Source organism: Adiantum capillus-veneris, chromosome 28 (genome assembly GCF_014529385.1).
Source record: "Adiantum capillus-veneris isolate H3 chromosome 28, ASM1452938v2, whole genome shotgun sequence".
In the NCBI taxonomy this organism is placed as follows: Eukaryota; Viridiplantae; Streptophyta; class Polypodiopsida; order Polypodiales; family Pteridaceae; genus Adiantum; species Adiantum capillus-veneris.
The window spans coordinates 78177489-78190283 of NC_140958.1; the positions used below are offsets into that span (position 1 = coordinate 78177489).

The window sequence follows — 12795 nt, forward strand, 5'->3', positions numbered from 1 at the left end:
AGAGACTGAGACAGAGACGGTTTATAGACGGGTACAGGCACAACCTATCCTTATTTTTACTGGGTATTTCAGAATGTGGCAACTGTCTTCAAAAGCATCTAGAGTAAAATCCTCATACCACGGGTGCAAGAACACCAATCCGTCTCCGAAGCTGAGAGGAGTACAGCTGACTCCTCGAGAGGCGAGTTCCTTTAAAGAGAATAGCAATGAAAGTGCCTCTGCCTAGTAGGATGATGTGTTCCATTTTGCCTTCATCCTAACTAGTTAGTGCACGAGAGGATGTTCACTCAAGTGTAGGAGCATCTCACTAAGCGGCCAACGGCCCCTCTTTCAGAGAAGATATTAATCCGGTCAGCAATCTTACGCAGAAGATCATCAGGAATAACCATTGAAGGTGCCATAAGACTAAAGAGGGAGCCAATGTGGATAAGCCTTTCGACAAAACCTTAACCTTCCCCTCCTCACCTCTCAGCCCTAGGTGAATGAAAGGATAGTGGAGGAATGTTGAAACAAGTTGTGATAGAACACCATAAGGAAGGGGGGACAAGTCGGGGGCTGACGGAATGGCAGGTGAGTGGCGGGCAAGGTAGGGCAGGGGTGTGGCGAGGCAAGGCCAGGCAAGTGAGTGGCCAGCAGGGCATGACAGGGCAGGGCAAGGGTGTGGCAAGGCTGGCTGGGAAGGTGAGTGGCGGGTAGGTCAGGGCAAGGGCGTCACGGGGCAAGGTTGCGAGTTACGAAACGGGATAGCGCAAAGGCGAGACACGGCTACCAGGGTGCCAAGCACGATGGGTTGGGGTTTCAACGCAAGAGGTTCGCTCTCTCTCTCTCTCTCTCTCTCTCTCTCTCTCTCTCTCTCTCTCTCTCTCTCTCTCTCTCTCAATGAATCTCTACAGACTCGGCCGTACCTTTCATAGAGATATTGCTTTAATCTCTCTCTCTCTCTCTCTCTCTCTCTCTCTCTCTCTCTCTCTCTCTCTCTCTCTCTCAATGAATCTCTACAGACTCTGCCGTACCTTTCATAGAGATATTGCTTTAAAGATTACTACCCTAAGCCAAAAAGTAAGGGTGATTTCACAACCTTGCAATAGGATGACGTAAACACCAATATCCCTCACCTGCAAGACCGTTATATCGGTGGCAGTTGCACCAAGAAGGATCATGTAGCTCATAAAGATGCGAGGATTGTAGTCCTAGAGGCCCAAATTCAAGACCTCGTCGAGGAGAATGTGCAAGCTTGAGGAAACAAAAGAAGTAGAGAGCAAGGCTCTACTTGCGAAAGCACACAAGGTCGAAACCTCGCTCACCCAAATTGTCACAGAAGCCCAGGAGGCAACACACAAAAAGATTCACAACAAAATTCGAGCAACATTACAAGAAAACCTACTAGAAGAATCCCTTGGCCTCAAGGTCAAGATTCGGGGACTCCACTCACCATGGTGCACAGATGAGGACACTCTTCAGAAGCAATCTCCAGGCTCAACGATATTCTCCAACCAATAAATATCAAGCCAGAGACCGTCTCTTCGATCAATGATACGCATAGAAACGTACCACCCAAGCATTGTATCCTCAAGGTCAAGATTCGGGGACTCCACTCACCATGGTGCACAGATGAGGACACTCTTCAGAAGCAATCTCCAGGCTCAACGATATTCTCCAACCAATAAATATCAAGCCAGAGACCGTCTCTTCGATCAATGATACGCATAGAAACGTACCACCCAAGCATTGTATCCTCACTCTCAAGGACAGTCCTTAACTGATATGTACCTATGCTTCATCTGAAAGCAATCGTTGTAATGTTTTGTCTTCGGTCCCATGGGTCATATTTGACCTCCGTGGACGATAATTCTCTCTCTCTCTCTCTCTCTCTCTCTCTCTCTCTCTCTCTCTCTCTCTCTCTCTCTCTCTCTCTCTCTCTAGGATACATGATGAGCTACTGATGGAGAAGGTCCAGGTGATGCTCAAATCAGAGCTAAACTATATGAGGGATGACATCAGGAAGAAAATGCAGGCGAACGTTGAGAGCTACAGGAACTCCATGTATGGAGGCATGATGAGAGAACTAAGGAGAGAGATCCGGGGGATACAGAATGAGGAAATTCAGATCGTGAAAACGGAATTACGAAACCTAATCAAGGCCGAAGTAAATGTAACAGAATGCGTTATGCAAAAGAAACTCGATGAGGCAGTAGCAAGTTTTGAAGCATGGAGAACAAATATGGAAAAGCACATGGGGGAAAAAGATGCAATAATAGAGGAGCTAAAAGGAGAACTTGCAGCTTGCAAATCTGCAACTAAGGAGAAGGGAGACAACCAACCTTCGGTGCTGAAGGAGCTCGAGGACATGAAGGATCAAATGAAATCTCTATAGGAAGGAGATGAACAGAAATCGAAAACGGCATCTTCATGGGCGGAACGTCTTATTAAGACACAAGAAAAGGTTGACGAAGCAGAGAAATGGATTGAAGATGCGAAGAAAGGAAAGGCCCAGATGCTTGAGACCACACCTACCTCCACCATTATTAATATGACCATTGAGGAAGAGCAGAAAAGGAAGAATTGGGCTCTGCATGTGCAGGTCACAGGAGTCAAAGACAAAGAGAATGTAGATGAAGAAGTGAGGGAACTGCTACAACGCATGGGCATCATAGAGCCTACTCACACAAGTGCATGGAGAGTGGGTAAGAAAGGAATCGACAAGAAGGGAAACATAAAGGATAGGGCACTTATTCTCCGCTTCCCGAATATAGAAATAAGGAAAGAATTTCTAAAGAAGAGGCCAACTCTTAAGAAAACCGGTATTTTCTTGGGAGATGACCTTACATTGGCACAAGTGGCACACATGCAAGAGTTGATGCCAGAGATCAGGGCAGCAAGAGAAATGGGGAAAATCGCCTTTTATAGAGGAGGGAAAGTAGTGGTTCTGGAAAAGCGCTCATCATGAAGGTGCGAGACCTATGGGGCGACGCTCTGGATAGCGGCGTGGAATTGTAATGGATCATATAGGCTAGATGTAGGTGCCTTTGAAGACAGCTTTAGGGACAGAGACATAGTTTTCTACTCAGAGACACACCAGATACCGGGACAGCTTATGCCACATGTGAAGGGGTATTTATGGGAAACAGCTGGTCGACCAGACAAGAGATCTCTGCGAGGTAGCCGGGGTTCAGGAGGAGTAGCAGTCTTATTTAAAGAGGAGCTGAAACCACTACTACAGATTATCAGGAAAGATGAACAAGCAAGGTATATGTGGGTGAGAATGAGAGCCGAGACAGGTAGATTTCTATATATCGCTATATGCTACTTCCCTCCAAGTACATCAGTCTACTCCTCACCTAAAAAACAGTCCCCTTTCTCCATATTGAATAATGACATATGGGAGTTCTCTAGAGATGGAGACATCGTTCTCTTAGGAGACTTTAATGCTAGAACGGCCAACTCTCAAGCAGTATTCTATGATACTTCTGAGGAAATGCTCAAAGAAGTGGATTTATCACAGGAGGGGCTTACTAGAAACTCACAGGATAAAGAACACACTGAATATGGGAGACATCTCACGGAAATGGCAACTACACATGGTTTGGCCATACTTAATGGTCTAGAGAATTTCCCTTTATCAAGGGGGTTCACATGCTTCCCGCACAGGCATGGGGCCAGTACAGTGGATTATGTCATGACTTCACCAAGCTTTATTTCTAGTATCGAGGACTTTAAGGTGGGACCCAGACCAGTTGGGATTGCACTAGATCATGCTCTCTTGACCTTATCAATCTCCTTCCAATACAATGCCTCTCAAGTACAAAGGAAGAAGACACACACAAGATATACTTTCACGCCAGAGACCAATTCAGTCTATGTGGAAAAGATCTATAATAGGATGTGGTCAGCCGAGCCAGTATATACTGTAGAGGAGATTACTTCTCAGCTAACAGAGATACTACATGGAGCAGCACAAGAGGCATACCCACATACTCAGCCTGATCAGAAGAGAGGATCTGGGAACATGCCTCAAAACAGTGGGGACGACGAGGAATGCAGAGAGACGAGAACCCAGGTCCAGAAAGAGCTTACACTTGGGATCATCACATATAAGCAGTCTAGGATTGCTCTTCGGCGTATAGTACGTCGCAAGAAAAGGGCATTTTTAGCCAAACTGGAAAAGGATTTATATCAGCTCTTCTTGAGTCAGGACTCACATGAGGCCTGGCGTTTATTTCACGAGCACTCATCGCCTCCGACAATTACTTCTCCTCAGATTTGGGGTCAATATGTAACATCATTATATACGGTATCTGGACAGCCTCCATTACCAGATCCGCTAGAGCCACGCCCTGCTACTAGTACTTTCTTTACTACGGAAATGGTGGAAAAAGCCATTGATAAGATGAAGACGAGAAGAGCATATGATCATGAGGGTCTAGTAGCAGAACATCTGATCCATGCAAGGGATCTACTTTCAGAAGTCCTTGCTCGTCTGTTTAATCGCGTCATGTATGAAGGATTACCTGAATCTTGGAAATTATCTACTATGGTACCTATTTTCAAGTCAGGGGATCCTATGATACCCGGAAACTACCGTACCATTATGGTGGGTCACACATTGACCCGACTGTACGCATCCATTCTGGAAAAAAAATTGAGTAGATGGGCAGAGAATGAGGGCATAAGGGCAACAGGACAAGCTAGATTCAAGAGGGGTTATTCCACTTTAGATCATATTCTTACGCTCAGAACCATTATTGAGGAAGGAAGAGCAAGCGGGAGAAGGATGTATTGTTGCTTTGTGGATTTTCGGAAAGCTTTTGATACAGTACCAAGGGCCAGATTGATGTGCAGAATGCAAGAGTTAGGGGTCCCCAAAGAGATTATCTGGGGGATCATGGCCTTATACGGGTCAGTAACTGGCTATGTACGTACTCCAGAAGGGGATTCCGACATTGTTCATTCCACCATTGGAGTAAAGCAGGGATGCCCACTATCCCCTACTTCATTTGGTATGTATATAGATGAGGTATCAGATTACATTGATAGAGAGGGTGACAGAGGTGCTCAACTTGCAGGGTCATGGATCCCTTTGTTGTTATATGCAGATGATATTGTATTGATAGCAGAATCACCAGATGGAATGCAGAGGCAGTTAGATGCATTACATAAATTCGCAGAGGACAGCGGACTGTCGGTAAATTTGGGTAAAACCAAAGTTGTGGTGTTTAACACCACACCGCAGTGGGTTAGGAGATCGGCAACTACATTTGCATATGGCTAGGATACAGTAGAGTACACCGATGCATACACATACCTTGGTGTGGTATTTACAGGACCGAAGTTTACTCTTAAGAAAGCAGCGGATGCTAGATTGTCCAGAGCCTATGCGGCCTTGGGAGGGTTGGAGAGGATGTGTTCACAAGTGCAGTTTCAGGAACCACAAACAAAACTTTGGCTCTTTGATACTGTGGTGGCTTCGGCTATGCTTTATGGGGTCCAGATTTGGGGACCATCTGTGGATCAGGATAATTGGAAGTCAATGGAGAGACTTTTGGTATCTATGATTTCCCGAATGATTAGAGCCAAGGCCTCCGTACCACACGCGATTACCCGAGCGGAACTAGCTACCCCTCCGATAGAAATTGAAGCTCTTACCAGATCAGTGTCCTTTATATCAGTGTCCTTTATACATGGTTTATGGGATACAAATAATTGCTAATATACTAGATTGGCTCTCGAATCCTCTCGAAAATTAGCAATGATAGGAGATACATCATGCTCGTATGCGCAACTGTCCTCGTGGTTTCAGAGACGGGTTCAGTATGGAAAGATTACCCCCCTTCCAATACTCTCTTGAGGCTCCATCACTGGCAATCACACGAACGGAGATTAATAAAATCATCCGCCGCCAAGATCTTATACAGTTGGACACTAAGAGGACATGGGTAGACCCTACACAAGAATTGGGCAGGAAGATGGCCGACTACAAAGAAAACTTCCTACAGCTATCTGAAGATGGTTTTGTGATTCGCCCGAGCTACATGGATACCCACCTGTCTCATGGTTTGAGATGTGCTATTGGTCAGATTCGTACATCCTCACACCAGCTGGAAATTGAATTTGGCAGATTTAGGGGAATCCCACCTGAGAGCAGAATTTGCAAGTTATGCGGAATGGAGCCGGAGACAGAATTACACTACATATGCCATTGCACCGTATACTATGAGATACGTGGGCGTTTCCATTGCCTATTCAAAGAAGGCTTTGGACCTCTAGATAGAGTCATGCAGTACCAAGATCAAAGGTGCTTAGGCCTGTACCTACTGGAACTACATCGGCACAGGGATAATCTAATGAGAAGACAAAGAGCACTACAGCCTCAGAGGCAGATCACAGATTTCTTTGGATCAAGAGAAGCAGGAATGGAAGGAGAACCAAGAGGCCAGCAGCGAGCACAAAGGAGTACCCACATTCATACCAAAGGCACCCTCATTGACAGGGCGGTTGAGCTTAGGAAATCGAGATGACCACGACCGAGATGCAAAAGCACACTTCACCGGAGGAGACTACAACAAAGGATTAGAAGCATTCTAGCCAGACACCCAGAATGCTCCTAAGAAGTTTATCTAATACTTTGTATTTAGTTTTTCGCATTTATTTTCACATTTTCACACTTTTCAGACATTGTAACAGATTCACCACTTTTGTATCAGTTTGGTCTCATAGGTCACTCTGGCCTTTTGAAGACGTTATATAACATTTCATTTCATTTCATCTCTCTCTCTCTCTCTCTCTCTCTCTCTCTCTCTCTCTCTCTCTCTCTCTCTCTCTCTCTCTCTCTCTCTCTCTCTCTCTCTGTGATTAACAATGAAACAACTCACTTGCTCCCACGGTGTTGAAGATGGATCAAGGGACAAGTATCGCCAACACACGAAATTAAACGACGCCGTGTTGTGCTCTACCTGTCCAAGCAAAAGTTTATTAATTTTAGAGGTGAAGGAAGTGAGAATGAGTAAGAAGTGGAAAAAAGAAAGGTAGAAACAAACTTTTTAAATCTTCTGAAAAACATACAGGAAGCCCAACTCTGATGCGAATAACTTTATGGTCAAATTTCTCATAGGCCTGCTTGAAATTATCTACAATGCTTGAAAGACTGCAATGACACAAGTAAACTACAACATAAGCCAACCTGTTTACAAGAAATTTGGAACAAAAAAAAAGTAAACTACAACAAGAATATAAAGCTCTATTTCATTTAATAGACGCTTTAGAAGTTTCGCAGGAAGGACCTGAGAATCAAGTAATCCTAGTGCATGAAATATGTTATACAATCCAATGAAAGTCTTATCACAAGGACTTGTGAGGCCTCCTTTGAATGGATAGAAAATGTTGAGAATTCTTCTCTTACAGGACTTGAGTTGTGATTAGAGCAATGAACACCTTTTATCATTTCTTACTACCTTTCAAACGCAAACTCTTTGCTCATTAGATTTTTTTGTCGACTAATACCAAACGCCCCATATCTGTTGTTGTACCTTACAAGAAGAACTATATGTTGATGTACCTATCAACACAAGCAGACACAACTCAGTTTTATTGTAAACAGAGACTTAAACAACATCAACACAAAGCTAGAGAATGTGAACATACAAACTAAAATTTTGTGTAAGTATATGCAGGGTGACCAAATGACATCAAAATCCTGCAAACTTCTCGATCTGAACGTCAAGTAAAATCACTGAGCTCATCCATCTACAGAAAAGCTAGTTCTATTTTCATAAAACCTCCCTATTTTCAGAAACCTTCCAAATACACATTCACACAACCACCCTTATATTATATGAACTGTATACGGGTGGAGAAGCTAAAATTGAGAAATCCACAAGTAAAACCTGGATTAATGAGTAACTAATGTATTGTACAATGTACCATACAATGAAGGGGCCGTACAAAAAGCAGAGGGGCTCACTAATGAATTATGACAGGACCTCTTTCATGGGCCTTGATGAGATGCCCCATGCTCACACTAGTATTGTGATAGTGGCCTTAAACCCTTCCCATGCTACACAAGTCAAAATCATACTCTTGATGGACATGTGTAACAACCCTCGCTCAACAACGTTCCTTATTTCTCCCTGCCGTTCTTTTGAAGGCTCAACATTGTTCTGCTAGAGTGTCAAAATGCAGCGGAGTTGAAAGATTTAGACAGGAACGAGCAATCACACGATCAAACCCTTTTTGTTAACCTTGTATTAGTGAATGAGTCCTTGCATTATTGATGGTTCCTTCCTCGGAATGAATAGAGAACTTGATGGAGAGATATGCATCTCTTTGTAACGTATGGAGATGTAGACCTCTGATAGAGAAACTCCGAGAGATTATGGTAGCGATGGAGAGAGAGAAGACACCATTCGGTCCCAATCAGCCGTCTCAAGGGCCCCCCACCCCGTTATTGAGTTGTATTTGCTTCCATTGCATACAACAATGTACAACAGCTGATATACCTTAAAGCATGGGCTGACCTCTAGGGAGATTATTGCCAAGGTGACTCTACAGATGAAGCACCTCCAGGGCATGCACCAATCTGAATTGCCTTGATGTGGACTACGTTCGGCCACTAAGGGAACATTTGGGGCTCATTGCACACCCGATGTGAGAGGATTCAAGGGATACCCGATGGGTGAGAATTCAAGGGGCTGCAAAAATGCATCAGATCTGCTGCAAATTGGGAGGGGCTAGAAGAGGCTGACAATGGGCTGAATCTGCAGCTGATAGAGCGCCTCTGAATGGCAAGGGATGAGCAAATGTGAGAGGGCGATACGCTGCAAAAATGCCAGCAATTGGTGGGGCGACCTGGCTGCAAACGCAAGAGGGGTCTTGTTGCTGCAAAAATGCCAGAGAAGGCCCCATACGCATGGCTGCAGAATGGACGGTACATAACGTTGTCCTAGGGAATATAGCATTTAAGGTGGTTTGGGGGTCGTATTCCATATTAAACCATTGAGGTAGCGTTGCGCTATAAGCAAAGCCAAATGATGGGGGAGGCCCTGCTTTTATACACAGTTTTAATGCACTACGAGCTCAATGTCTACCAATTTGGTGATCCATTTGACATGGTAATGATAGGCCACATGCTGCTTTTGCCGAATGCCCACCAAACTGTAACAGCACCCGTCAAACACGTATATAAACCATTTATGGCAAACAAGTAACTATGTTACCCCAACTTGGATGGTGTTAACCAATTTCACAAACGGAATGGATGCTCATGAAGCAGCTGGATGGCTATGCTAGCGTCCATGTCCACGAAGGTCCACGAAGGTTATCGGCAAGCCTGTATTGCCCCTATGCAATAGACTTTGTGAGATCCCTACAAATGGATGATAAAGTTGTGTATTTCCTTCAAAATTTCATGGACCGTGGCAAGTCCTATGTATGATGTCTCTGCCAACTACCAAGTGACTCAAAGATAGAGGCTCCTCTTGGGGCTTCTACTAGATTGCCGGATGATGGAAGCTCTACATGAATCCTCCTTTGTGCAACGGATGTGGTGGTGCCTCCCCGCGGTGGTGCCACGGATTGGAAACATTTCCCTCCGAATAGGTGGTTACCTGTTGTTGAGAAGATGTATATGGTCTACACCTGATGTGCCACCAAAGTTGTGTATTGATCAATGACGATCCAGTGCCCCTTCTGAATTGGTGGATGTCTCCAAGTAAAAGCGATGATGATTGTCCAACCAGTGCTAACACTCCAAAACAGTTGCACTAACATGGGTGTCCACCTTCCCAGTTGTCACCATATCCTAATACTTGGGATCATAATTTTCATGTTTCCGATGCATGTATACAACCATGCAATTGGTGATCTCTTGCTATATGGATGAACCTTAGATCTAGTAAAGTATTGAGCCATTGGGCTTCCGGAGAGTAGGACATCCAATAATGGTTGAAAATAACCATGCAAGGCTCCATTATGCCAAGGTGCCCAAGCCTTAGACACCAAGGTAACTACCCTCTCGCGGGGGTACCACAACAGCAACCCCCAATATACAATACCCGTGTTTCCTACGCTCAAGGCGCACGACCCTATACCCAATGGCAGGTCGTGCAGTTCCCTAAATGAGAAGAGTGTCCTTGGGGGAAACACTCAAACACACTCAAATACAAGAGGAAAAAAAAATGAGAATATGATGATTAGTGCAAAATCAACACTCTACACCAATGTCGAATGCAACAGAACTAAAAGATTACTCAAAATCGAGAAATCGCTTGCATTAGTAAATGAGTCCTTGTGTTTTCAATGGTTCCTTTCTTAGAATGAATAGACCTTGATGGAGGGATAGATTCTCTCAAGGTAGATAGGCAGATCTGAGTCGAGAGATAGAGATCTGCTATAAACAACAATAGACCTATGTACAGAGATGTAGATCTGAGATGGAGAGAGAGAGAGAGAGAGAGTTGGGAAGGGAGGGGGGGGGGGGGGGAACACAACGATATGGCCGCAGATTTGATGTCAAACCCGCAAGGGCTAGGTGAGGCTCACAATGGGCTGAATCTCCAGCTGATGGGGTGCCTCTATGATGCCAAGGGTTGGAAGGGCAAATGTGGGCTGCAAAAGCACCAGCGACTAGGGAGGCAGACCTGATTAAGAATGCCCCTATGCCCAATAGACCAATTTTGGCTCTGAGAGTCTGAAGACATACTCTAGCATGTCCACGTGGCACATAGGGCCATGTGTACGTAGCATAGAGACTCTCAAAGAGGTTGCCAAACAATGTAGAATAAAATACCCCCCTTTGTTGACAATGGGGTCGGTCATCAAGAGGGCTGGTTGGGCCCCATTGTTGTGTCTACTTCTCCTTATCTCTTTCCAAGATTACCTGCACCTCTCTCTCTTTCTCGACTCCTTAAGGTTGAAGGAACATTCACCAAGTTCAAGGAGAAAGTGAAGGTGGTTGTGGGTTGTGAATTGACTATCCCTGTGGTCATATGTTGCATCTTCTATTATCCATAGAGTATGACAATAACGCTTGGGCTATCCATTGATCACAACCCCGATTTTTTTCTTGTGTTTTGAGTGTGTACACTGTACTTCTCAAGAAAGACTCCTCTCACTAAAGGACAAACAAAGCTGTTTGTTAGGGTGGAACCGTGCGCCTTGTGTATTAAAGAAAGCAAACACTATTCATGCAAGGTTGCAATCGTGGAGGTAGATAGTTCTTCGAGTAATGGCTGTCACTACCTCTAGCAGTTCGACATTGCGGAACTCCTTGCATGATTGTCACCTTGGCCAATAAAAGAATCATCAAATGGACATGAAAGGTGCTCAAGACTCTGTGGATGCTAGCTTTGCTACGTCCCTCTTGACCTCTTTCCCTCTCCTTCTACCACCTCCTTCCTATCCAAGGGATGTGTTGAAAATGATGATGGAGATCGCGATGCATCAAGAAGACTTTCAAATGTAGGATTTGGTAGACCTCCAGAGAGTGTGTCATCAAGGTGAATAAATGAGACAAGTAGCAAAGGAGTCTTCTGCTCAACGTGAGGCTGAGAATTGATATACCTTCATAAGTTCAGAATAATCCGAACTCATGAATTATCTCAGAGGGGATAAAACACTCACAAAACTACAAAAGCAAGGAACAAGAAAACAACAAGGAAAAAAAAGAAACAAACTCACTTAATTTGCAACTAAACACAACTGCTTAGTTGACTAAAACTTGAAACAAGTAATCAACTTTAAACTAACAAGGATAAGACATCTCAAAGCCTTAACCCTAGAAATCAGCCTCCACACAACAACTTAGTCCTAGTGTAAACTAAATATTATAAATAAATACTACTACAAGCCTACGAAGAAGAGGCTGAAAATAACCACAAAGATCCAAACTTGACAATATGTGACCTCAACTTCGCTGCTTGTCCAAACAACAAGAATAAGATTATCACCTTTCTCATGCATAGCTTGGACAACAGCTATGACATCCCTACTCACGTCGTCAGTGCCCAAGAGTAGGTACATGTTTGTATAGAGGTCATTCATGCTTTGAATATACTCTATAAAACCAACGAGCTGAAATTCTATCACCCTCCAAGGGTGATGGGAGTACTCAACCACGATAAACGCTAGCATTTGTCAAGCAAAAGAACATCAAAATAGTGTGTTACTTAGTCAAACCATTAGTGGGCTTTTAAGCTCCCCAGTTTTATTGAATTTACTACATATTATCTTGGACATTCCAAAAGGAAAATACATTGAATTTACTCCCCACTTTTACTGAATTTACTACATATTATCTTGAACATTCCAAAAGGGGAAAAAAAAAAGTTACTATGATGCAAAAATGAACAAAAGTTTTTCATGATTCTTTTGAATGAGTATCCTTTCTCAATGAATAAAGAAATGAGATGACACGATTGAACAACAAAAGCAAGTTTACTAGAACAAAGACGAGAAAATTTTAATAGTTGAGAGCAAATGACACCGTATCTAGCTAAAAGACAATGTTCAAAGAAAAGTGAGGCATATGGATGATATCTAGATTGGCATATTCCAGTTCAAGGCATTTATCATAGATATCTACTTCCAATCCAAGGGAGTTTGAAAAATCTTAAGGTCTAAAAAGGCAAAGGCACAAGAATCACTATTTGTGGTACAGTTAAGTTCACAAATGAAACCGGCCCATAGGGCGGTAGACTTTGGCTTTCACCCGAAACTTTACTTTAGACTTTAGGACACAAAAAAACTTTGCAAATAAAACCTGTAACGGGCATTAACACTTCAAATGAACCCGGCCTGGAAGCT

General features: G+C 43.7%; 1 protein-coding gene across 2 annotated transcripts in view; it reads right to left on the reverse strand.

Moving 5' to 3' along the window:
• LOC147420727 (uncharacterized) overlaps nt 1-12795 on the reverse strand; it is a 99319-nt gene that overhangs the window by 10997 nt on the left and 75527 nt on the right. For both annotated transcript variants that reach the window (XM_086503928.1, XM_086503927.1), the window contains 3 exons: nt 7449-7552; nt 7060-7141; nt 6870-6950 (listed from right to left, as the gene is read on the reverse strand). In XM_086503928.1, coding sequence (XP_086360054.1) covers nt 6870-6950; nt 7060-7141; nt 7449-7552 — 267 coding nt within the window. The remainder of the gene's footprint in view (nt 1-6869; nt 6951-7059; nt 7142-7448; nt 7553-12795) is intronic.